At 49.9% G+C, this 26,348-nt stretch overlaps 1 protein-coding gene and 1 long non-coding RNA gene across 3 annotated transcripts in view; both read right to left on the bottom strand.

The window, feature by feature from the left end:
* Nucleotides 1-2,982: 2,982 nt before the first annotated feature.
* RPL29 (ribosomal protein L29) lies at nt 2,983-5,962 on the bottom strand. Its single transcript, XM_069028217.1, has 4 exons — nt 5,896-5,962; nt 5,647-5,691; nt 4,289-4,353; nt 2,983-3,201 (listed from the first exon to the last, which is right to left on the bottom strand). The coding sequence occupies exons 2-4, from the start codon at nt 5,681-5,683 to the stop codon at nt 3,067-3,069; spliced, it is 237 nt and encodes a 78-aa protein (XP_068884318.1). The 5' UTR covers nt 5,684-5,691; nt 5,896-5,962; the 3' UTR covers nt 2,983-3,066.
* Nucleotides 5,963-11,418: 5,456 nt separating this feature from the next.
* The window catches only part of LOC138117354 (uncharacterized), a 234,995-nt gene continuing 220,065 nt past the window's right edge, over nt 11,419-26,348 (bottom strand). The window contains exons 11-17 of one of the 2 annotated variants that reach the window (XR_011154617.1): nt 25,836-26,039; nt 21,946-25,144; nt 21,128-21,214; nt 20,132-20,286; nt 13,775-18,330; nt 13,286-13,351; nt 11,419-13,047 (exon numbers count right to left, since the gene is read on the bottom strand). This is a non-coding gene — a long non-coding RNA (uncharacterized lncRNA). Of the gene's footprint in view, nt 13,048-13,285; nt 13,352-13,774; nt 20,287-21,127; nt 21,215-21,945; nt 25,145-25,835; nt 26,040-26,348 lie in introns of both variants that reach the window. The other variant, XR_011154618.1, reaches the window with a different exon arrangement.

Here is a 26,348-nt window from a genome sequence, read left to right on the forward strand (position 1 = left end):
TGCTTGCCTTTGCTGTAGATTTAACTCCTGCCCTGGTCTGCAACTTTATCAGTGTATTTGAGGCCTCTCTTCAGCCCTCAGTAAAACTCTGCCATGTGAACCAAGTGAATGCAGGAAGCTCTGATGGAATTTCGTACACACTGCCCTAATAAAACCTCTGCATAAATCTGCCAGCAGGGCAGTGGCAGTGTAATGTGAGCTAAGGTACAACAGGTAAACTCTTCACCAAGCCAAAGCCCCTGTGGTGCAGGAACACCTGCAACAGCCTTGAAACCTGGGCAAAGCAGAACTCATTCTCTGTTGCTTTTTCTTGACTACACTATTAAAAGGCAGTAAAGAGGGACAGAGCAACAGACGTCCAGCCCTACTTTTTATTGTCACTGTGAACATCAATGTCCCCAGTGAATACTCTGCCCCATCAGAGCATTTTGCAGGGTTTTCATTTCCCCTCCCCAGTTCTGTGCTCTTGGCTTTCAGAGCAATGGCTCACCTTTGCCAAACGAGATGATTTGGTATTTGGTTACACGCCCTTTGCTCTTTTTCTTTTTTAAGTCAAACCAGAGAAAGGAGCCAAACTGGAACTTGATACTGAGTCCTCTTAATTGCAAAGGGGAGAAATAATCTGCAGCAAGTATGATGTACAGCAGCAGCAAGCATGAGATGTATAAGCTGATGTACAGCAGTTGTTAAGCACTGAGATGCTTTCGAGCTCTTTGTCTTCCTGCAGGATACCAAACACTTAATCATGAGTTTTGAAGTTTTTGAATATCAAAGATAAAGAAGAGCTCCGTGTAACAGGAATAGTTTCAAGTGGGCCACAGCTGCCAGTTCCCCTCCTGGGCTGTGTATACGTAATGCCCCCGAAAAGGCCTCCAACCTCACTTCACCAACAGAACTTAAACGATTTCACAAGACAGGAGAAAGTGGATGGAGACTCACCAAGAGGCAACATCAGCACAAACTCCCCTTCACAGCTTTCCCTTCTGGGCTGGGACAACTGTACAAGGAGGGAAGCTGTGAACTGAGGAGTGGCAGGGTTAGCAAATGCAAGAGGTGGTCACTGATGTCCAGGCAGTGCCCTGCAGAACCACCATGTGTGCAGGGAGCAGACAACAACAAACCTGACACCGACCTGCTATGGAAGCTCATAAAATTCCTGTCTCTTGTACACAATGATGCCTGGATTAAGGTTACGTTCCTCCGTGCTGCATTTTGTCACGCAGCCGCTATTTTGGTCAGAAAGTCAGCAAGCCCTTATTTGGGAAGCTGTCCCTCTGAAGGGCAGCATGAAGGGCAGTGAGATGAAAAGGCTGCTTCTGAAGGCAGGCCTGGGGGAGCTCCCTGGAGCCACAGGAAGCCCCAGTCTTGCCTTCTGCTTCTTGTTAACATTCCAACATCCTTTTCTCAGCCTGACCCTTGCCGCTCTCTTCCTGCATCTTGTGGGTGAGCTACTCCCATAACTGAAGCACTCAGGGGAAGACACCAAGGGGGGTTGAGATGAAACCTCCCTTCTTATGTAGGAAAATCTTAGTGCAAGATTTAAAATGCAGAACTTAAACCATGTCCATGTGCAGACACACAGGTAAAGGTGTAGACTGACAAACACCAAGTGCTCTGTTCAGAGGTTTTTCCTTTGGCTCTTGCAACACACATCTACGCCAGACTGACCACGCTGACCCTTGCTGGATCAGCCACTCCATCTCCTTCACTACCAGCAACAACTCTCTATGTGCCTTAACCACCTAGTAAGTAGTAGTTACCCTTGCCAATTAACTTTGTCATGCTGTTGCTTAATATTAAATCTGGTTTTTACTGATACCTTTGCTGGTGATTCTTTAAGTTCCTCAAACACTTGTTTGTAACAGGCTGACAAACACCAACCTCCACAAAAGCCCAAGAGATGCACACAGCAGGAATCAGACAGCTGAGGGCTACAGACACCCCTGACTTTACAACACACTTGACTTGCAAGTTTCAAATAAGTAAATCTCTTTATATTGCTTAGTTTAGGGGTGTGGGTTCTCTTAACCAGTCAAAAACAACTAAAAATTGGGAACTGGGAAAAGATTTTTGAATTTAAGCCAGAAAGAATTCAAACTAACACACATCATTACTATTCAAAGAATAAACGACACGAATTGGATATTCCAGTTAAAATTATGGTTTTCATCCGACAAGTGTTTTGCTGCTCTACTGCAGTCTGAAGGTACGGGCAAACTTCCAGCCCTTGTGTGGCTCCATGGATTTACGCCACCGGGTGGAGAAGCGCTGGAACTGCGATTTCAGAACGGTCGCATTCCAACAGGGGGTTCATGCCAGTAGCGGAAAGCACGGCCTGAGCCAGCTTTGAGGAGGCCCTGGAGAGGGAAGCCCTCTCCTGATGTACACAACAGCAGGAGCAAAACCCGGGATCAGCTCCTCCTGGGATTTTGCACGTTACTCTCCTCATCTCACCAAGCCAGCACGTTTCATCAGACAGACTTTTGTTACTGGAGTGAAAGACATTCCCTAAAATCAGTCACTATGAAAAAAATGTGTATTTTGTATAATCCTGAAACCTTACACATTCCCACGGGTAGCTCCATTAATGCTTCAATATCTACAAGTATTCCAGGATACAACTCACACCAACTCTAACAGAAACTCCTGCAGTCTCCAACACCACAGCCAGCACTCCTTACCCTCCCATTGCCCAGGATTCCAACAGCTGTAAGCACCTTACCCACACAGCAAAGCAGCAGACACTTAACAGGCCCCTGGAAATCTCACCTTGCTGTAACACCACCAGCAATTATCACTGAAGTCACACTATGTAAGAAAGAAAATGTCAGCCCAGTTTTCAAAAGCACAGGGAGGATCCAGGGAATTACTGGCCAGTCAGGCTCCCCTGCATCACTACTCACAGGCTTGATGCACTGCTGGAGGATAAAATACAACTCAAACCAGGCTTCTGGAGGGCTCTCCTCAAATTCAGGAGGTGGAGACTTTGTTACATACAATTTTATTTTTAAAAAATGCTGTAACACACATGCCAGTAAGAAAACTGGTTCTTCTTATTAAATCACATCAGCCCTTTTTTGGCTGAGCCTGCTGAGCAGCCTGCTGAGCTGCCTGCCTGGCATTGTTAGCCTGCATCTTCTTCAGCCCCTTTTTGTTGTGTTTCTTTGCAAATCTCATGTTCCTCAAAAACTTGGGATCAACCTATAAAAACAAGGGAAAAACAAGCCACGTTGCAGAAGAGACGTAGATAAAAACATTTATAGCTCCATATTGTTCCAATTATTCCCAAATGCTGGCTGTGACTACTTCAGACTTTTTTTTCTGATTTTTCAACAGAATTATTTTAGGCACCTGCAACCAGGCTTTAATAGCTATTTTCCTTAACTGCCATAAAACAAGAAATCCCAAACCCCAGCACTACACATGCAGAAAGAACAGGATGAGCAAAGCTGCAGGAGGAACCCTCACTGAGCTTTGCAGAAGACAAATTTTTACATCACTTCCAAAAAGCTTTGTAGATCGTGACATCTACAAAGCAAATAAAATCACAATCTCCCTCCCCAAACACAAAATGTCCTGTTTTCACTCTCAAGTGTGGGAAAAGATCCTGTTATATCATTTGGATAATCTCAGAAAAAGCAATATACTCTCACTTTCATGTGTTTTGCCCAGAAATGCCAATTCCTCTTATTTTTAAAGTGAAATTATCTGGATTAGTACAGACAGTAAAACAATAGGGAAGGGAAGGGAAGGGAAGGGAAGGGAAGGGAAGGGAAGGGAAGGGAAGGGAAGGGAAGGGAAGGGAAGGGAAGGGAAGGGAAGGGAAGGGAAGGGAAGGGAAGGGAAGGGAAGGGAAGGGAAGGGAAGGGAAGGGAAGGGAAGGGAAGGGAAGGGAAGGGAAGGGAAGGGAAGGGAAGGGAAAGGAAGGGAAGGGAAAGGAAGGGAAAGGAAGGGAAAGGAAGGGAAGGGAAGCATTCAACTGGCAAGTGTTTGTTTTACTGGAAACAGCACCCAGTGACAGCCACCAGAGCAGGACAGGGAAAAAACTGGCCACTAACTAAAATGCAGTTTTACAGACATACAAGGGCAGATTTCATGTGGGTTAGAAAGATCCCAGCTGTATGTCAGGTAAGTGAAACAACTGAACCCCACAGTGGTTCTGACCACCTGGAACACAGAGCTCTGTCTGCAAAAAATGTGTCAGTCAAAATAATACAAATTCTGGATTTTTTTCATGGTTAAGTCTCTGTGACTCAACAGCCTGGGAATAGCAAATAGAAATACTCACCCCTTTGAGAGATTCGTATCTATGGGTTTTGGGCTTCTTGATGCCATTTCTGTGCCACTTACGGGCTATGTGGAAAACGAGACAATTAATTAAATTACAGTTTCTGTAACTGTTAAGCAGCTGCATTCATTTCTTTTTAAGTGTACTTGACTGTCAAAACGATGTGGAATAGACAATTTTCAGACCCTTCCTATCCAAACTACATTTGAATTAAAACCACACCTCTATGCTCATCCCTCTGCATGCTGTGCTCTCGCCACTGCACAGGCTTCCAACCTAAAGATTTCAGGCAGCTCATTAACTAATGACACACTGACAACACACCAGCACCATGCAAGGCCTGTCATGAATAAATTCAAGCACTTGTGGTCAGTGTCAGAGGGCATCACCACTCTGTGCAGGACCAAGCAGAACCTACTTGTGACCTCTGCTAATTCACAGCACTGATGAGAAGACCCCAAACATGAACTATTTAATCACTGTGGCCATCTCTGGATTGCACAGGATCCCAGGATGAGGCCCTTCAGTAACATCACAGAACGACAGGATGGTTTGGGTTGGACATAACCTTACAGACCATCCTGTTCCACCCCCCTGCCAAGAGCAGGGACATCTCTCACCAGACCAGGTTGCTCCAAGCCCTGTCCAACCTGGCCTTGGACACTTCCAGGGATGGGGCAGCCACAGCTTCTCTGGGCAACCTGTGCCAGGGTCTCACCACCCTCACAGGGAAGCATTTCTTCCTAATATCCTACCTAAGCCTACTTTCTGTCAGTGTAAAGCCATTCCCCTGTGTCCTGTCACTACCTGCTCTTGCAAAACATCCCTTGGCCTGCTCAGTCAGTGATGATCATCATGGAATCAATCAAACTGGAAAAGGCCTCCGAGATCATCAAGTCCAACCTATGACCCAACGCCAGTGTCAACCAGACCATGGCACCGAGTGTCACATGCAGTCTTTCCTTAAACACCTCCAGGGACAGTGACTCCACCACTTCCCTGAGCAGCCCATTCCAGCACCCCTTCTGTGAAGAAATTCTTCCTGATGTCCAACCTAAAACTCTCCCAGCACAGCCTGAGGCTGTGTCCTGTCGCCCGGCTGCTGGTTACATGGGAGAAGAGGCCGACCCCCAGTTTTCTAACGTAAAACTTTCTATTTTTCCGCCAGCATATTAATTCTATGTTGATCCCAAACAAATCCCGACGCTTGTCACACTCCCTTAAACCCCACCATTCGATCTCTGCGCAGCACCACCTTATCTCGCTGCAAACCCGCGGGCAGACCGTGCTGCCATCACCGCGCCGGTCCCAGCCCGGTTAAACCCTCCTGGATCCCCACCGGCCCCCGCCCCGCTCACACTGGTTGTGCGTGGTGTGGTTCTTGGACTTGGCCATGGTCGCACCTGCGGGAGAAACACACACGGCTCAGCCGGGCCGGGCTGGCGAGGGGCGCCCGGCTCCTGCACAGAGCCCGCCCGGCCCCGAGACCCGACCACCGCCCCGCTCCGACAGCCCCGGCCCGGCCCCTCCGCCCAGCCCAGCCCGGCCCGGCCCGCGGATGAGCGCGGATGGGCGCGGATGGTGCCGGATACCGGGGCCGCCCTCACCGGAGCCGCGCTCGCCGCCGCCGCCGGACCGGAAGAGAGAGAGCACCGCGGGGGCTGCCGGGAATCGGGGCCGGGGCCGGCCGGAACCCCTAGTCCTGTAGTTCCGCCCGGCAGCCTCCCCGTAGTTTTCCCGCACCGCCGCTCTTTGCCTACATCGTCCCGGCTGCCGCGGCTGCCGCGGCCGCCGCTCCCGCCCCGGGAGGGACCTGAGGCTGCCGCCGCTCCCCCCCGGGAGGGCCCCGCCGCGGCAGGACCCGCAACCCCCAGCGACGTGGCTGACCCCGGTCCCTCGGCGATGCGGTTCCCCCACCAACACGATTCCCACCAACACGGTCCCCCCACTAACGTGCCCCCCGACCATGGCCTCTGCCGGCCCGGGGAGCCGAGAGCCGAGGCCGCCCTGCGCGGGGCGCTGCCCGGAGCCCGAGGCCCGAGGCCCCGTGGGCATCTGGGCACGGTTTATCTGCGCGTTCCACCACGCTCGGGCAGTACACGCAATGCTCCTCACGGCGGGTTCAGTCAATGCCGTTTATCTTTATTTGTGCGGAGCGCCAGAGGCCGCGAACGGCTCTGTTTACTTTCAGATAATTGTCAGCTTTGGCTGTGCTACCTCGCTGAGTCCCGAAACCCCCCTGTACCCAGCAAAGACGTGGGACGGTGCGGGGCTTTGTGCTGTGTCTGACCTCCTCCACCCCAGCTGGCCGCGCTGCGAGGTTAAAGGTTCACTCCTGCAAAAGATGCAGACCGAGACTTCGGTGTTTTATAATGTGAAAGACACTGAAATGATGGAAAATTTCCTCATGGAAAGGGTAGACACTGCAATGGGCTGCCCAGCGAGGTGGTGGAGCCACTGTCCCTGGAGGTGTTCAAGGAAAGACTGGATTTATGGTCATGGATCAAAGCATCTCCCATGGTGAAGTGTCACAGGAATAAGGGGAACCAAAGGCCAAGCTTGCCCAAGCCCCTTGGGTTGTATTTGTTGACCAACTGCAGAATTTCTGGCCAAGGCTGCTGTGATTTCAAATGGGAACCTCTGAAAAATGAGCAGAAAAGGCCCAGGCTCTTTTCCACTGAGGGAACACGCTGCCATCTTTTTATGGCACTGCCTTTATTTTACAATGAGAGGCACAAGTGAATTGCTTAAAGTAACCTGGACTGAAAAAAACAGCCCAGAGACCAAAAGCCCTATGACCAGTTCAGAGAGTGAACTGCATATTTTTTCCAGTGGCTGATTGTTTGCAGAGCAATTGCTACTCTGCCTCAAGTTCAGATACCTATAAACAAGCTCTTCCTATCACAAAAAATGAGGAAAAATCTATTATCCTTGGTAGCTGGGCAACGCTGATGAAAGGAAAATAGGCAGGAAAAAGAAAGCTAATGCAACTTAATGTCAGTATTTCTCTTATTTTGAACAAGACCTAAGATGCAAAGTGTATTTGGCCTAATTTCCCACCCCCACTCCCATTCTGGGCAGCTGCTGTTAACAAATAGTGTAAAAATAGATGAAAACAGCAATATTCTTTTGCTGCAGCTGGACTGTGAAGGTCTGCTCAAAATCCTCCTTGATATGCAAACCTCTGACTTTTTAAACTGCTGGTTTTTTAAAATTCTTTCCACTATAGTGAGCTGCAGTCTTAAAATATTTGTACATCACTGTGGCCAGATAATTGCAGCCAACAGTAGAGAGAAATCCTGACTTTCCTGATAATGCAAAGAGCCACACTCAGTGGAAGACAGAACTGAATCCCAGAGGTGTGTTTGCCTTCATTGCATTGCAAAAGGCGGAAAGGCTGCCAGGCCCCCTTAGCTTGGCCATTAGATTATGAAAATTCTTGATCTTTTTAACTAATTTCTGAGCCTTCCTTCATAGCAAGAAACAGAAGGGTTTACTTTATGGTTCTATCTACCTTTTCCAAGTTTTTTCAGGGTCTTGCTGTAATTATTGCTGTTGGAGCAATAATTTCAATATAGCAATAATTTGCTTTTTCCCAGCTGCTGCTGGGGCCACTCAGATGAGCAGTCAGACGGGGGGGTTTAGAGAAGCAGGTGATTACAAGATCCGTACGCCAAATTATTAAAATGAAACTGTGGAAGAGCGTTCAGTTCAAGGGGCTGAGAGGAGCATGTTCAGGGTAGTTTATAAATCCCTGCAAACCAATGCAGAGAACCAGGTAAAAAGGATGGTCCAAGGCAGGATCAAGCCCCCTTGAATTTCTCCCGTGCCCTGATGAGCTGCCTTGCCTCTAATTATGGTGTTACTGAGAACGATTGGCCAGTTCAAAACCTTTAGTCACACTTCCAGTGATTACAGACTTAATTAGTGCATGTTAGCCCAAGTGTCCTCTATTAAAGGAGCTGCTCTTGTTAAATAGGATGGTAATTACTCCAGCTGCAAAGCAATTATGAAAAAAATCATAACATAAAAACCTCACAGTGCCTTTGACAACTGTATCTCAGTCACTGTCCTCACATCTCACACACTTATGCTGATTGATCTCTGTCAGGTTTGTCACGCTTTTCATGCTGGCACCACATTTCAGCAGCTTCCCCTACCTTGCCTCCTCCCTCCCTGTGAGCTGACTCTGGCTTGGAGTAAAGAATTCCTGTGGCTGCCCCCATTCAGTAATGCCAGGGACTGTCCGTTGTCCAGCGTGGTGCTGGTGCCAGAGCTGAGCCAAGCTGAGTTTTACAAGGGCTTGAACAGAGGTTGGGTCTGGTCATTTCCCAAAACAGGTGGAAATTTCCTCCCCATTTCCACAGGAAGAAGACGAGGAAAGGCCATGTTCATGTAGGATGCTGGACACAGCGTGACAGCGCAGCTCCCCAGTGTCCTGAGCACAAAAGCAGTGATAAACACTTCCAGGTGTTGATTAGGAGTCCAGCTGCCTTTGCTTGGCACAGACTGCGGGGCGCCCCTACAAACTGCTGCCTCGTGGGGGGGTATCAAGCAGTGGGGAGAGTGCAGTGATACTTACGGCTGTCCCTGCTGGCTCACACGGAAAAGTCCCACCCTGGGCCGCTCCCAGGGCAGCTCAGGCACTTCACCCATCACCACCCATTCCCACCTCGCCCTGCAGACACCACCGAAGTGCAGCTGCAGCGTGCAGGGCCGTGCCTTGTCAGAGAGAGCACTCTGTGGGATATGGCCACCTTCATCACCCTCCTTCACCCCAGCAAGCGCAGCCAGGACTGGGCTGTCTGGCAGGTCCCCAAGAGGTCGCTGCCTGGCAGGTGCCGGTGGCTTTGGGGCGATTTTAGAGCTGTTCCCAGCCTGTGGGCAAACAGGGCTTGGCTGTGCTGTAGAGCCGAGCGATGCTGCAGGGTAGTGAGGGTGGTGGACAGTCCCCGGGGACAAGTGGCTAATGCGCCTCCAGAGAAGCCAGGAACAACGGGGCATGGAGGCACTAGGGGGAGCCTGAGCATAACAGATCCCGCTCTGGCTCAGAGTGGGAGAATTAGTCCCGTTCGGGGAGCGGGGGTATCACCAGGGAGTAACAGCAAGTTTCACACAGCAGTTTCCCCCTTGACCTGGCATCCTACCTGGCTGTGCCTTTTCCTCCCCCCCCCGACAGCTGTTATAATTTCCTTGAAGGCATAAAGAAATCGTTTCATTGATGGAAAATGCCAGTCAGCCAGTGGAGAGGCAGCTGGCTCTGTGCTTTTGGGATAGGAGGTGAGAAAACTGGTGGCAACTGGTGGCAATTGTCAGATGAGAGGGTTCAAGAGAAAAGGAATTCTTGCAAGGCAAAGGAGAGCAGAAGTGCTGATCCACAGCTGCAGATATCCCTGTGGGAAAGGGAGCTGTCATGGCACAGTGCTCCTGGACTGATGGCAGGGACATGGGAACAATAGCTGAGGCTTGCGTCCTCCACTGATGCACTCCAGTTAGCACCAGTTAAGAGAGCTGAGGCACCAGAAGAGGCTGGAGATGTGCAATCTTTTATTTTTCCCATCAATATTTTCATTGGCTTTGGATGAGGAACGAGCTCACTGGCTCATGGGCTATGCCTGAATGTCCCCCTGCCACTGTCAGCAAGGACCAGCACAAAGAGTAAGAGCGAGAGTCTCTGGTTCAGCTGCAGGTGGGCATCAGTGCCGTGGTGGGGCAGGGACTGGGGAACAAACACTCTGCACTGGTGTTTAGCCACAGTGGGGAGATGGATGTGTTTGTTCCCAGTACATCTGAAAAGAGCATCTTCTTTTAAAATGTTTGCAAGGGGCCAAAATTTGCTTTTAACAGGGGTACTCAAGTTCAGCTTAGTAGAAATCAGAGGAGATGAGTGAGCAGGAACCAGAAACAAATTCTCCATCACCCCTGGCTGCTGTTGGAGGCTTTCATTCCACCTCAGATCAGCCCAGACCCGCCATACATATTGCACGAATGTGTTCTGGTAAGCAGCTTCCTACCATGAAGGCAGGAGGAAAAACCAGGCAGCAGCCTGCAGTGCAGCCCTGACCTTTCTCTCCAGGACTGCCACCTCCTCCCACTCTCCCTGGAGCTGGCACTACTAACAACTGGTTTCCTCTTGTTATTTTTCCACCTCCACTCCTTCCTCCAGAGGGGAGGCCGTGCTGGTGGCCCACGTACCAGTGACTCACAGGCTGGGACCTGCGAGGAGCCAGCTAAGCCTGGCCAAACTTAGTAACATCTCATTTTCCATTGCCTACACCCTGGATGCTGCTTCTGGCTGGGTTCATCGCTGGAGATATCCTCCAGCTACCTGTGGAGTTTGGGAGGACCAGCAGGAGTTGGGCTGAGATGGAGCAGCCCTTGATGCAGATAAATTCCATCTTGGTCAGTGTTTATCCAGCTTGCTTATAGCTGAAACCCACGAGATGTTCTGGACATCAAAGAGGGCTTTTTAGGCTTGGGAAACATGTAAATAAAGACATATATAGGACTGCACAGTCGTTCCATTTTTCTGGAAGCATTTGAATGATTTGAGGGGAGCTTAGGGGTTTAAAAGCTGATTCCCCATCTGTGTCAATCAGCCTGGTCCATCTCGCTGGATGTCCCCAAATCAACAGATGACAACTGCAATCACATAACCGAGCCTGGGGCACCTGCAGGGTGGGGAATGATGGTCTGCAAAGGTGGAGGTGCTGCTGTGGCTGGAAGCTGGGAATGGGAAAGAGCTGGGGGATGACCAGGCTGGCAGCAGCGGAGCAGGCAGAGCAGGGAGACGCAGCTCCTGGGCAGCTGCATCCCGTGGAGCAGGACCCTGCAGCTCGGTGCGGGGCTGCGTGCGGGGGACAGCGCCAGGAAGGGAGCAGCCATGTGTGCGCAGCCCACGCTTAGTGCTTTAATGGGATTTTCCAGAACACTTTTTGCCCCAGTAACGGAAAAGGAAGCTCGCCTGCCGCTTCCGAAGGCTGGGGTGAACGTGTGCAGGCGACGTGACACCTGCTCAACCCGCACTTCCCGAGAGCCCGGCTGTTCCCAAGGAGGGAGCGGATCCGCAGGCACAGCGTGCACCGAGCAGCTGATCGCTGCGGGGAGGAGGCACACGGAGGCGGCTGGGAGAAGCGGAGAGGGCTGACCTAAATAGATGCTCAGCTAATTTATTCATTTCTCTGCTTTATTATTTAACACAACTTCGAAACAGCTCAGGACTTCTGGTTCCTCTCAGCTCTGTTGCTGACGTTGGGATGGGGTTATTTTTTACCTGATTTTGCTGCCTTGCTCAGCACCCCTCTCTCCCAGCAGGCAGGCCAGGCACACTGTGGGAAAGCTCCAAAACAACCACTTTCTAGCCCGGAGCACAGAAAGGACTTATTTCAAGTTATTTTGAGCTTTTGCTTCACCTCCTGCCTAAGAAGCTGTTCGAATTTTGGCCTGCTTTATGCATTGCTAATAGGGAGATTTATCTCCAACTTAGCTGGCTGAGAAGGGGATTGGTGGGTTCATACAGCACGAGGCAGCCTTCAGCCTCCACCGACATCTTCCTTCAGGCAGGCTGCCAAAGGCAGCCCCAGGCTCTGCAGCACAGGGGCTTTCAAGGATAAACCTGGAGCCTGTCTCACTTCCAGCCAGCCTCCTCTCTCAAATCCAAGCAACCCCCTGTAACACTGTCCAGGAGGAATGTATTACTAGAAGGACACGGAGCCCCAGCTGCTGGGAGAGCTGTTCAGGCTGCGGTTCACCCCACGGGCTGCACGTGTCCTTTGTGAGCCCACGTCACGTTTTAGCACTGCTGAGCTTGAAAAGCCACAAGCTGGGGGAAAAAAAATTGATGCCTGTGCAGATTGTCTGAACCCCTGCACCATTTCTGCGCAGGCACGAGGGACACGGGCAGAGCTGCTCCACGTGAAGTGACTGCTTCCCAGGATTCAAATCATGCAGCACCCAACTTGTGCCAAGCAGGGCCCTTTAATTTTTCATTACAGTTCGTCACTTGATGTATGAATTTAGGCCAGTGTTGTATACAGTTACCCAGCCCCTCTGTTATGATTTTTAAACTGGATTATTCATCGACCTGCTTGATGCCTTACAGATTTCTAAGCAGTAAAACGAGCCCCGATGCTGTTTAGCTCGGCAGCAAGGGCATCTCAGCTCACCCGCCTTCACACTGCTGGAGAGTTTGGTGATGTTGCTGGGAGTGGGATAGTGCAAATTAGCAGAAATGAAGCAGTTAAGGAGGCTGCAAGTTAAAATCTTCCAAACCAGCAGGCACTGAAGGGAAACAGTCGGGCGTGGGGCTGTGAAAGTAGGTGCTGCTTCCCTGGCACAATCAGCTCCTTCTCCTGCCTTCACTGGTTAAGCTGGGGCAGTGTGAATCCTGGGCAGGATCCTGTGCTGGCCCACAGGGTGTGCAGCCTGGCCCATGTCAGGCTTTGATCTGAAGGGTTTTATGGTAGGTTTTAATGTAAAGTGATACTTTGGTCCGAGAGCCTTGCGAGGTCAAAAAGAAGGAACATGGAAAGGACAGAGGCAGTCCAAGTGAAGTTTCTCTTTGCCTTCCTATACCCTGGACTGGATCTTGGTGGATGATGCCCCAGATTGCCTAATGAGGGGAGAAAGGCCCTACATCCCACACACTCTGGGGCCTGGGATTTTGTTCCCTTGCACCTTAATTGGACAGGGCTGATTAGGATGGAGTTAAGGGTGTCACCCTGGGAGTTAGGCTCCTTCATGTGGGCACAGCTTCTGCCCTGCAAGAGAGGGGAAAGTCCCTTAATGAACCAGAGTAGGCATCAGGCTGGAGGTGAGGGCTGCGGTGTGGCTGCCAGCTCACCTTTATCTGCACAGAGAGGATTATTGGGAAGCCATGTTGACAAAAGCTGTGGCTAAAAAGGAAAATGAACTTCCTCACAAAGATGGTTTGTTTGTACAAAGAGGGGAGAGAATAAAGAAGCTGCCAAAAAAGCTGACATTAAACCCGCTGCTTACCTGCAGCTCATCTGATACCATGACTGAAACCTCTCATTTGCAGCAACATAATCCAAGATGTTCTTTCTGCAAAGCAAAAAAAGTAGGTTATTGCTCAAGCAGAGCTGGGAGGGATAAAGAGACAAGCAGGGCCTGATCCTGCCAGGTTCTGTGTGTTCTGCCCTCTGAGCAGGGTTAAAACCCTGGCTGGCAGCCTGATTTGGGGGTTTTGGAAAGAACTTGCACAAAATCTCTTTCCAAACCTTTAGGAAAGGGCTTCCCATGCTGCAGAGGCAGGGCAAGAGGCAGAGCATGGGGCTCCCAGCCCTGCCTTCAGCTCCTGCCCCTCTAGCCCAGGGACCTGGAGGCAAGAGACACAAACCCGTAATCCTCAGCACTCTTGTAGCACATCTCACCTTCAAAGTGCTTCGCTGGGAGAGAATTCATGACCCTCCACAAAACTAGGGCTGCCCTTTCCCCCCCCTCCCCGCTTTCTTTTGGATGCATTACCTGCTCCAGCCACTGGGTTATCCCACCTTTCCCGGGATGCAGAGATGCTGCACACACGCTTTGCTCAGCAGCATTGAAATCCTCCCCTCTGCAGCACCGAGCAGATCTTGTGCTATTTCTTTTCCTGCCTTTAGATGTGCAGAAATCCACTTGGCTGCGTCTGCTGATTGATTTTAGCCGTGGTTCTGTAACAGGATCTTTTCAGAAGGTCTTGCTAATTAAGAAATCCTGTCCCATCAAAACCACTAATGCAAACACCTGTTGATGTGCTCCCTGCACCTTTTTGGGGCCCACTGCAGCCACCCTGTCTCTCTTGGGAGGCTGTTTCTTATCCTGGGTGGGAGCAACAGAAGGTTCCACAAAAGCTGTCCTTGGATATTGAAGACATAAATTACTGAGCTGCCCTTCCACAAAATCAGTGCTGAGAAATCACTGACACTGTCCTTTTTGCATAATTCAAATGAAAACCTGATTGCAGCACGGCTGCAGGGGAAGGGACAGGGATTAACAAAGAGGTTTGGTGGCAGAGTTCACAGTTCCCACCAAGGAGCAGTGCAGTGCAGGCCACCACAGGGGCTGTGCCTGGCACGTCTGCCTGCTTTAAATAGTGCTTGTGCCCAACCTGTTCTGGAAATGATGCTCAGGGGCACCGATTTCAGCCTGACACCAGCTGCTTCCCTATGACAAAATCGGCTTTATTAGGAAAATAATATGGGCTGTGGCAACACTTCCATTAGCCCTGCTGCCATCCCACCCCCTGACAGCCGAGTACCAAAATAACTGAGCTGGTCCACGCAGGAGTGATGCACTGGGACACAGGACTGCCAGCAAAACAGGAGCACAGCCCTCCGCTCTCATATCAGAATGGCCTGATTTATGATTTAGCTCGCATTAAAACACATTTCCTTCCACGGTGATTTTACCCAGGCTTTTCAAACACTTAATGAACCCAAATAAGTCCTTAGGAAGTCTCTGGCAGGTGGACACCTTCAAATATCCTTGGCACTCAGCAAACCTGATACATCCAGAGGGGATGGGGAAGGCAGAGTGCACAGCCAAGATCTGGAGGCAGGTGAACTTCAAGCATTTTCCACTAAAGCTCCAAAGCTGTAACCTCATTCAAGTGTTTCAGTATAAGGCATCAAGCCACACTGACATGTAGTTAGGAAGAGGATGCAGGACAGACCTCAGGAGTCCTTACTCTCTCCAGACATGTAGATCTCTCTTTTTCCCCCTAGTCTGCGTCATCGTGCTGCCACCCCTTCAATAGCTGCAGAATCCTGAAAAATTAACAGCTAAAGGTTTTTCTTGCCTGCTCTGGCCACCTGAAATAACCTTCTGTTCAGATGGAAGTACTGAAGTGTTTCTTAAAGCAGCTCTTCCTCCTGTCATTAAATATTTAAGAGAGCAGCACCAGGGGAAACCATGAGCTTTTATGGAGGCAGGATGGCACAGTGCTGGGAACCACGCGGAGCCCGATTTAAATAGTAATGAGATGGCAGCACCGCTCGGTTTTATCCTCCCCTTGCCCCCCCTTCGCTGAGGCGCTCCCCGCAGCATGCCCAGCATCACATCCCCGGCATCACATCCCCGGCATCACATCCCCGTCCCGCCGCATGCGGGTGCGTGGGCTGGCCTGGCTGGGCTGGGTTCGTGCTCTGCCAGGCCGTCCCGGGTTGCAGATCTGCTGAATGGAATCTTGATGACCTGGAAACCAAGCGCTTGTCAGCGCTGATGGGAACAGAGCGGTGTCCGAGCACCGCTCGTGGGTGGGAGCAGAGCGTGGAGCAGCCGTGGCTGCCGAGGGTCGTCCCTACCAGTTCCTTTGCCTCCCCACCACCACTTTCCCTGCTCTGCCTTATTTTGGGGGAGTGGAGGGTGGCAGAGGGAGGGTGTCTCCGTCCTCTGCAGTTGCTGTAGCAACTGCGGTGTCTCTGGCGGCAGAGCACACGTTTCTTGCAGCCAGCCCGAGTGTGAGCTGCTGAAATGAAAGCGGATTGATTTTTCCCCTGCTAGAGAAAAGCTCCCCCCCTGCCCACCCCGCCCCCAGCAGCCAGAGGCCAGGGGAGCTAAAGAGCACCTGGGCACCAGCCCAGTGCCGACCCGCAGGGATGCTGCCGCGTCTGGCTGCTCCCGGGAACTCTTCTGCACATGAGTCAAAGCCTCAGCATCTTCTTGAAAGCCTTCGCTGATCCCTCTCGGCTCCTTGGCAAGGACAACCTGCCTTTCCCTAATCCAGGCCCCAAGGCAGGGTGGGTTGCTGCTCATCCCTAGGGCAACTCAGACCCTAATTCATTTCCACATGAAACAGGGCATCTGCTTTGGTGGGGAGGGACCAGTCATGATCAAAATATTCTCAGAAGAGAATCAGCATAAGCTCTGCTATGTTACTTCCCTGGGCAATGATTTTTAAATAATAGAGCCTTTATCACAGGTTGGATTCATTTGGTGCCCATTTCCCACCACCTGATAAGACTTTGCCTCCTAAATCCCGTTACTCCCCTATTTCCATCACCTTTGTAGATCAGAAGCCCTGACCTGCTCTCCCTTCATTTTCTCTCTGAGAAGCCGGAGAAACAGAGTTCCTTGAGCCAGCTCTTGGAATGTGCTGGTGCCTCTCCTCTGAGCCTCAGCCCCTTGGCCATTGCACTGGTGTTTGATCCTGAGACCCCATGTCCCACCCTTGTGTCAGGACCATCCTTCAGCCTCGTGCCGCAGCAGGAATCCATTTGGAGCCCATCAGCTTGGCTTGGGCTCCACCCTGTATATGTGACGTCTCTTTTTTCCTCCGCCACTGACTTAATGTTTGGTTCAAATAAAGCATATCCTGCTGGCCAGCACATCCAACAGCCCCCATCAGCAGGTGGATACACAGGAGGACAAAGCAAACAAAGCTTAGTGCCAAGGCTCCAGCATTGCTCATCACCCATGCCCCCCTCTTGCATCTCTTTTGATTTCACTTGCAGAGTTAAGCCCTGGCCTTGCACAAATGCAGAGATCTGCCCTGATTTTCCAGAATGTCATGAGCTCTGACCCAGCCTTTTCACCACCTGTTTTTGGGATGGCTGCCAGGGAGGGCAGGAATTGCAAGGAGGGCTGTTCTTCATGGGAGGGGGAAGGAAAAAAGGAGTGAGTTAAGTTTCCCACGTTCAGAGTCCACCCTCTAAGCATTTCCTGGTGGGAACCAAATCTTCTTTCTGCAGGTGATCATCTGCACCACAAGATAAGAGATGAGCAATGCTCAGGCAGGGGCTGTGGTAACCCAGAATAGGTTTTTTTCACTGTACTCATTACTTAAGGGGCCATTTCTTAGTCAGTGTTTTTGGGGCTGCAGCTGGAGCTTTATGTTCCCTGGGAAGTTTTCTTGAAGAACAGGTTGGCCAGTTGGGGAATGTTTCGCTGCTATTTCCAGCCTGGGACATTTTCCTTTTTTTTTTTTTTTTCAAAGTACAACAAAAAACCTGTCAACAAGTCACAAAAGAGTGATCTCAGTCTAAAATACGAGCCCTGGCACAGGAGGGCATTTGACTCAGAAGCCACTTCCCATCTTTGGAGACTTGAAGTATGTTCCACTTCGTCATCCCGAAGGTCTTTAGGCGCTTATAAAAACAGAGTTTATTTATCCACAGTCAGAACAGCCTATCTATTATCTTGAAGGCTGAATTCAGAAAGTTTCTTCAGAAATTTATTGGTTTCATTCCTACCAGTCTGAACAGAAGTTTTCCACAAGGTCTGTCAAAATACAAATGTCTCAATTCCAATTTCCCTCGGTCTTTAGCAAGACATCACATTAATTGTGTTAAAAAGCACTTTTATTAGTTACTGAGAAAGCAGGAGTCTGGCAGCTCTTCTTGACCACGAGCTATTCACTTTTGTGAAGTCTCCTTTAACAGTGGTTTGATCCAAAGCAGTGGTTTTCTCCACCAGCAAATTCAGCAGTGCCTGGAGCCAAAGGGACCACCTCCAGGCAACGATTATTGGCTGCAGGTTTGAAGGGCTCCTACTGCTGCCTGGGCAAAGCCTTTCTGTTCCTCTCGAGGCTTCTCACATCCCCATTGTCAGAACAAATGGAGTGGGGGAGGCTCATGGTCAGCCTGAGGCCGGGGAGATCCAGGAGCACAGGCAGAAATGCAGACAGAATGGGGGAGTTTCATCCCCACCTGTGACACTTCTGGGAGGGCTCAGTGAGCCATCAAACAGCTCGTAGGGGTTTTTCTTTAGTCTAGTTTTGCATAAGGCTGTTCCAGCCAAAAGAGCCCAGTCTGGTGGCAATGTGGCATCTACCTCACAAGGGAAAGGGGGTAATGAAAAAAGCCACCAATTCCCAGTCCTCCAAGGGGCAAGGAAATTATGTTCCCCATCTGATCTCCGTGGGATGCTCTGGAATTGCTCCTGACAACATTCAGTCATTCTGGAGCTGGGTGAGCAGCCAGAAACTCAAACTTCACCACCTGCTGCCTCTCATCAGCCCTCCCAACTTCCTGAGCCAACACCAGCGTCTGAGGAGCAGGATGGGCACTCAGCACACGAGCCAGCAGCAGGATCCATGCAGTTCCCTGGGATACAAGCACCATGGTGAGATACAGCTGGGTCATTAGCATGAAAGGAAAGGAAAATCTCAGCTCTGCTACATATTTCCTGTTGACTGTCCCATTCTAAACAAGGTAGCAGACATTAAGTGACATCAAATGACATGAATTGAGGCTGGCTTTATCTCACGGCACTTTTTTGAGCACCTCCAATGCCACTCCAAAACGAGTCCCTGCTTATGCTTCAGCTCTGAAAATACTTCAAGGAGTTCCAACACAAGTGTTCAATCCTCTTGTGGAGGAAGGCATTGCTCTGATAATTGAGATGTTAATGCTGAAAGACTGAGCAGGATTCCCTTGGCTGACACGGCTTGGCTGCTGGGAGCTTATGAAAATAAAAGAAATAAATTGGGACTAACTTGAAATAGCCAATGAATTGAAACCTGGAGATTTCTGGAAGCAGCTGTCCTGGAAAGGAGCACGTGTAAATGGAGGATCCCTCCTATGGATGCGTAAAGCTCAGCATTGATGTTGCAAGTTGCAAATGTTGGCAGGGCTGGCAGAATTGCACCCATCTGACTGCACCAAGACCTCCAGAAACAGACTCACACTGTCATCTTCCAGCCAGATATGTGCAGATGCCCCTGCACAGGTGAGAGCCCAAGATCCGTTGGGAGCAGGGAAGTCCCTGCAGAAATAGTTTGTTGAATGCTCAGGTATCTGTGGAGGGATCTGCTGGTCAGCAGAAACCCAGAGAGGGGAGATTTCATACTGGAGGAAAAGCTGTGCCAGCCAAAACGTGCAGCCCACTGTCACAGCCCTCTGTAATCCACCATTAGTTTAACACAAATTCACTGGGGAAAATAAATGCTCTTAGGCTTGAGGATGGGTATCTGATACACAAATGTCACAGCTCCTGCCCTCATAGAGCAACTGAAGATATTTTGATCTGAAAAATGCCTTCTCAACCTCCCTTGCTGTCTAAGGAGGATCTGGTGGCCTCTTACCTTACCTCTGGTGGCAAAGGATCCAGCCTGTGGGGCAACCAGCATCAGGAAGAGCCTTCATTCAGCATGGACCCTTAATCTTTCTCTTTTATTTTAGAACTCCACTCAAAATTTTAGACCATAGATGTGGCAATTAAGGGCTGAGCAAGGTCTGGTCACAGCTTCTGCATGGGACATGGCTCCTCCATCAAAGACCAAGCACCAAGCACCAAGCACCAAGCACCAGCACCAGGAGGGACCTCATTGCCTGTAATTTAGCCCAGTTTTGCTTTCAAGCACTGGCCTAATCATGATTTCTGGAGGCCAGATGGTGCAATTCATTGGTGTCTGGACCTGATGCTCTCACACGTGCTGGTTTTACACCAGTATGATCCAATGGCCTCATCAGAGCCAGCCCTGACTTCTCCTGGCTCGATGGAGGGGAGAATCTGGTATTTCCATTATTTAGCCTGTGGCCACAGCCCCATCCAGCCTGACAAACAGCCCTGTCACATGCCCTTTGCACGGCAGGGGAGAGCCTCAATTACACGGCGGTGGCCACGCATGGGCCACCAGCTCTGCTGTTTACAGGAAGCACCAGCACAGAGCATGGAATTAGAAAGACCACAAGGAAGTGAGGGATTATTTACTGGAGATTAAAGGACATGGAAAAACCACAGGACAAATCAGTGGGGCCTAAGCAATGGTAGCTGCTATTCCAGTCTTCTAGCTGCCGGCATTCATACTGGTCATGCTGCGATGGGAGAACTGGGGAGGAATTCAGGACAGGAGGCTGCTCTGCTTTTGGACCAGTGAAACACACCAAAGAATAGGCCCCAAACCTGTTGAAATGACAGGAGGATGTCTTGTTCCTTCCTCAACCACTCCCATGTGTCTTCCTCTTCCCCAGGTGTGATTCCTGCTTCTGGACTGCCCCTCCAGGCCAAACCGGACTTGCCTGTCAGCAAAGCAACTGGGATGTGCCCATGGGTTAAGCCTGGATGAGTCAAGATAAAGCATATCCTCAAACCTGGAAAGTCCAACTGCCTGTGAGTTCACCTAATTTTTGGTGAGATCTGCTTTTCAGCTATGTCTGGCCACCAGGATTTCAGTGGTTGCTAGTGAGCTCTGACATTTGGACTGTAACTGGGCCTGGTCTTGTGTCAGTGTGTGCCCACCTCTTCCTGCAGCTGTAGATACACAACTGCTGTCCCTGGGGCTCTCCAGGATGGCCACATATTCAACCACACTTTTCCCTGAAAATCCTGCAAGGTTTGCCAAATGCCTGGCTATACTTCCTAAAGCATTTTGCTCCTGGCAGGTAAAGCTATTTGCAGTGCTGCTGTCCTTGTCCCACAGCCATGCTGGCAATATTGCCATCACTAGTCTCCTGTCACCAGCAGGAGGTTTTGGGATAGCATCCAAACTCCCCCACCATGCCCCTTCTCAGGGAGTCAGGTGAATCTTTGGCTGCCTCTCTTTCCAGACACACATGTCACTTTATCATCTCCTCCCCTGGCCTCTGCTGCACCTCAATGCCACACATCAACATGGCCACCACTATGTGCCAAATGACAATATCCCCCATCCATCCCCACATTGATACAGACTTGGCTTCCACCATCACCAAAGCAGCATCTCCAGCAGCCCTGGGGCTCCTTGTGCTCAGTGTGGGGCAGTGATTCAGCTCTGACTCAGTGGGAAGTGGCCACTGCTCCCTGCACGGTCCATAATGGAAATGACAGAGCTCCGGCAAAGGCAGCAGGGAGGGAGGGAGGCTCTGCTTGGTGAGGAGGAGCCCACAAGAGGCTCCCACTGACATTTCCCTCTCTCTGTACCCGTGTGGCTGAGGAAACACAAATGGCATCGCCCTCATGTTTGACCAGAGCAGTGCTTGGCTGCTGGTGCCATACCACGGGCTCCACCTCGAAAGCAAACAGAAACTCAGTAGATTTTTCTTACAACAAATAGAGAGAAGGAAAGCATGAATGAACTTATTTTACAACCTCAGAGGAATACCCAGCCATTGTTAGCTTGACACGGGCTGCAAAAAGTGATAGCTAAGAAAATAACACTTTATTCTTTCCTGTATGTGTTGGCTGAAAAATAAAACCCTTCCACGGGCCAGCAGCAGCGTTTCCATCAGCTACGTGGCTGATCCACAACTCAGTGACTTCCAGAGCAGGACCTGACCTGCTGCACATAACAAAAGGAAATGGAAGGACTAGGTTTACATCATTTTTGAGGAATCTTGAGGCATGCTGTGCACCCAGCCTGCCCTCCCCCACACAGGTGCCCTCAGCACCATGTCCCATCCTGGGCTCACAGCAGTTGGAGGGAATGCAATGCCATCCCTCTGTGAACACTAGCATAGAAACTCCCCAAAATATTTCCTTCTCCCTGTTCTCTGCAGATAGAAAACCTTGCCACAAGGTCAAACAGTGCCCAGTCCCAGCTGAGGCTCAGGCACCTGCAATGAGTATCTCAGAGCCAATGGGACACCAAGGGTAACAACCTCTGCCTCAGAGAACCAGCACTGCCAATAAATTGGTTCAATGACACTTTCTCCCCTCAGAAATGAGGACTAAGAGCCAGGGCATGCAGAGAAAATAGCCATGCCACAGATGCTCAATTAATTAACTCAATTAATTTTTACCAGGGCCTCTTGGGTCATTCATTGTAGCCGTCTGTGCCGGGAGAGCCGGGCGCCGTCGCCTGCTGCAGCCTTGTCTGAAGCAGTAACGTGGCTCTGGAGATGTATTCCTCTCCACTCACCATATAACTTGCTTCTGCCACCAATCCACATAATTTCCCCTTATTATTGAAGTGGTAAAATCAACCTCAGGAGCTCAGAGTCCAGGAATAGGCATTCCCAGTTTGGAGTCTGCGGGTCTCTTGTGCAGTTCAGTGACATATGAAGGGAAAGAAAAAAGAATCCCATTAATAATTTCAATTCCCTCCTCAATAATTTCACCCAAACAAACTTCCCACCCAAACCAGTGCTTTTTAAAAGACTGGTTTAGAAAGCAGGAAGTGCTAGTAAATACACTCCTTCCCTTTCACAGAAGCAATTCCACTTTCAAACACATCTGACATCAGAGACTGGCTTGGATTTTTATGGCTCATGCTATTTTTCCTCCTTCATTCAGCATTCAAAATGGCTGCAAAAAGGAGTTAAACCAGATCCCAGTGATGCCAAGACATTGCTTCCCTCCATCCTTCTGCCCTGTGTTCCAGAGGTCCCAGGAGCAGCCATGGGCAGGGCAGAGGTGGCTGGGATTGTGTCTGGGACTGTTTCCTGCCTATCCTCGTGTGCATCAGTGGGTGTGCCAGGCTAGGGAACAAATGGTGTTTTTGTAGACTTCTTTTGAGGTCTGTAAAATCAGGAGACCAGCTCCCCCACTGACACCAGCAGAGAGCAAAACGGGTCCCAGGCAATTTTATCAGCTGTGGCTCCAACCCATGGCCTGTTGGAGAAGGGATGCCCCATGGAGAAGGTGGGATCTCATCCTTTGCAGCTGCACACCTGCTTGTGGCTGGGTAGTGCCCTTCTCAGCAAAACCACCATCCAGGGTCTTCAGGGGGTCAATGATCCAACAAATTACAGGGAAGGACAAAAACGGGATTTTGCTTTAACTTGGGAATTTTCTTTTTTTCTTTTTTTTTTTTTTTCTTGTGAACCTGTGAAATGGCCAAAGTTTTTCAGGTGTGCTCCACAGCCTGGCAAGAGCCTCTTCCCATGCTGGGCCATCCTTCACCACCTGGCTACGTGGGGAGGAGAGGGCCGGTGCAGGGGGATGTATCCCGATCCGGGATTTCCTGGATTCCCCTGCACTGAGCGGGGAGCAGCGGCTGCCACGGGAGCCTCATTATGTGGAGGCACAGGCAGGGGACTGGCTTGGTGACAGCAAGTCTGCTCAGTCACAGCTCAAATGGCTTAATAGAAACTGGATCCAACTGGTCCAGCCTTGTGGGTTTTGATTTAAACTGCAGTTATAGGGTGTGATTAGAGGCGGGGGACACTGTGCCAAGAACTAAGATGTGAAGCAAATAACATATATTAAGAAAAAAGTCCTCCATCCTTCCTCTAAACCTGTGTGTGTTTTCCCATCATTAACCCTTTTCCTGCCACTGCCAGATACCCAAGGAAATCCTGGGCTGTCCGAGTACACCTTTGGCTCTGCTGCTTAAATCTATAGAGGTCTGTTAGCACTGCAGAGGAATTTGACCAGTGAAGTACTGACATTTATGGGTTTACTATTAATAATCACCACAGCAGAGCTTCATAGGGACCAACTGAGTCTTTCCTGCCGCTGTGCCTGAGAACCAAAGAAGTTTGTACCCTCCCTGCATCCCTCACACTGTCCAGCCAGGGCTGGAGCAGGGGCTGTGTTTGGCTGCCTTCTTTTTGGGTTACTCCTGTACAGTGTTGAAGGGGGCAGTGCTTTTCTGTCTGGAAACAGTTAAATCAGGTCTTTTTTTCCCTGTCTCCAACTAGTTGCCCAAAACCTCAATAGTTAATTTGGCAAATGGAGGCCTTTGGAGATGTTAACACAGTTCAAACCTTCAGCCCATATGGATAAAATCATAATTCAATAAAATTGCTGGTTCCTTATCTTTGTGTGGCATCATCATGCAGTTAATTTCAAGCTTTCCAGTAAGCTGTAATGTATCTTTTAACCTAAGAGCTCTTTTGCATGACACTGAAATAGGTCCCAGTCTATATACATCTGCTGCCAATACAAATGTATGGTTCAGCAACAGTAAAGAGGATATAAAAGACTCCCACGTTACAAATGTAGGAGGCAGAGGATATTTTAGCATGGCAGTGGTTACACTTTTGGCAGCTTTGCTATAAGAAACTTTGTTTTCAGAGCCTTAAAATATTCCCTGTGCAGTGCAGACTGACATATTTGCTTTCAGCAGAGCTGTCTCAGGGGCCAGGGCTGGTGAACGGAGCTCAAGGATGTGGGGGAACGCGAAGAAGATGGAATTAATATCAACCTATGTTTAAACAGGGTATTTCCTCACAAAATGCAAATATTTACAAATGCCATCAGATCCTGATAGGATTACTTCCATGAATACAGATGGGCACTCAGGAGGTACCTGCAGGCAGCGTGCCCAGCCCTGGGGCTGCTTCAGCAGCTGGGGGCAAGACAAAGAAGCTGAGTGGGCAGGCCAGGAGCCAAAAATATGAGGGCAAAGAGATGTAAGACAACAACCTTATGTAGGAAAAGTCTCTGGAGACCTCCACTATCTTCCATCTGGTGGAGACCTCAAGTTCCCTGCCAAGATGCCACTGCTGGGTGCCTGTCTGGACCTGAGACATAACTGCCTCAAAACAGAGGGAGCCCAGCCACAGCTGGCAGGTGGATGTTGGCTTCCATGTGTCTCCCAAGTCATCCTGGAATCTCGTGATCCACTGAGGCACTGCATTACCCATGGAGAAAATCAGTCCTACCTTAGTGCACTCTGGAATGGTCAGAGAAGCTGTGAAACCTTGATCCAGGCAATTCTTTAAGCAGAAAAGGGGAGCTTGTCTCCCATGGCTGATGGGAAAAGGAGGCAGCAGGGACAGCAGCAGAACCTCAGTCCTGCCTGCTCTCTGCCCCCTCATGAGGCAAGGCAGAGCTGTCCTCCAGGTCCCCAGATGCTGAGGGCCACACACCATGTCCCGTGGCTCTGGGAACTCAGACCGATAAGGGAGAACACAAGGAGGATTGTTTTGAAACTTCAGGACAGACTTCCAGACCCTTAGAGACTCTAGTCAGCCAGAGGCAGAGCAGAGGAGCAGCAGGGAGGTGGCTTTCTACTGTGTCCTGGCTCCCAAATGACATTTCCTAAGGTCCAACCTGTGGTAGGAAAGGAGTGAAATCTTTGTGTCCATTCTGATCAGTTTGAACCATCAATTTCTTTCAGAAGGGATATCTGAGAATTCAGATGGGCCAGGATTGAATAGCAAAGCAAGTATGAAGCCATGCTCTGCTCAAGAAAATACTGGGAAATGGGCAAATGTTGACCTGGCCCAGGGTATGAGCTGAGCATCAAACCCTCTGGTAAGCTCTGGAGAGCTCTGGTAAGAGGATCCAGCAGGACTGCTCTGTGTCAGGTGCAGTCCAGACACCAAGAGATTTCTGAAGTCCAAGCTTAAAAGTGGGGTAAATAATTGAACAATGTAATTTCAAAATGTTCTCTGCACACATACAACTCTAGAAATACAACCCTGCTCGTTAGTGTTCCTAAGCCAGCAAGAAAAGCACTTCTTACCATCAAACCTCCTTAGAAAAGCTCAGTGCTGCTTGTGCTGAACCTGGATGGGGTCTTAGCACAGAGGATTTGGAGACCATGTGATGGCATTATAGTTTTGTGCTAATCTGTCCTCATGGTGTGCTATTAAAAATAAATAAAAACCATGGCTTCCTAATCTACAGGTTACTAACTGTGGGAAAAACACGTTTGTCACTGCCTTAGCAAGGGCTTAAAAGTGTCACACTTTTGTGTTTATTTATTGCACAGTGAATGTATAAACACATTGTTACCAACCTGAGTATCTGCATTGCAAAACCCACGCAGCTGCTCCTGCAGGACCAAACCCTCACATCTTCAGCAGAAACCCTGTGCCGAGCCCTGCTGCAGCTGGGGGGCTGCACGAGGGATGACCCGACCCCTTTGTGTATGGACAGCTCGGGGGGGTTGGCAGTGCCTCACCAATGAATGTTCTTGCCCGTGGCAAGTTTGCTGGGATTCCTAGGAAGTAAAAGAGAAAGAAATAAGTTGTTTCGATAGCAGATCAAGTATCAAAGGAATGAAAATAACCAGGTACTTTTGCAACCTGCAGGCTGAGCCCTCTGCCACGAATCCAGGTGTTCCTGCCTGGGGTGAAACTCCCCCCAGTTCAAAGAGGCAGCACGACAGCACTGGGGCTCTGATCTCCACAGAGATCAGGACAGGGTCTTGATTGCAGACTTCAGAGAAGCATTTTCATTTTATTTCTCCTCTCCAACCAGCCAGGTGAGGCAGTTCCTAAGGGGAAATCCTGCCCAGACCAAGGAACTT

Source organism: Aphelocoma coerulescens, chromosome 12, assembly GCF_041296385.1.
Source record: "Aphelocoma coerulescens isolate FSJ_1873_10779 chromosome 12, UR_Acoe_1.0, whole genome shotgun sequence".
NCBI lineage: Eukaryota > Metazoa > Chordata > Aves > Passeriformes > Corvidae > Aphelocoma > Aphelocoma coerulescens.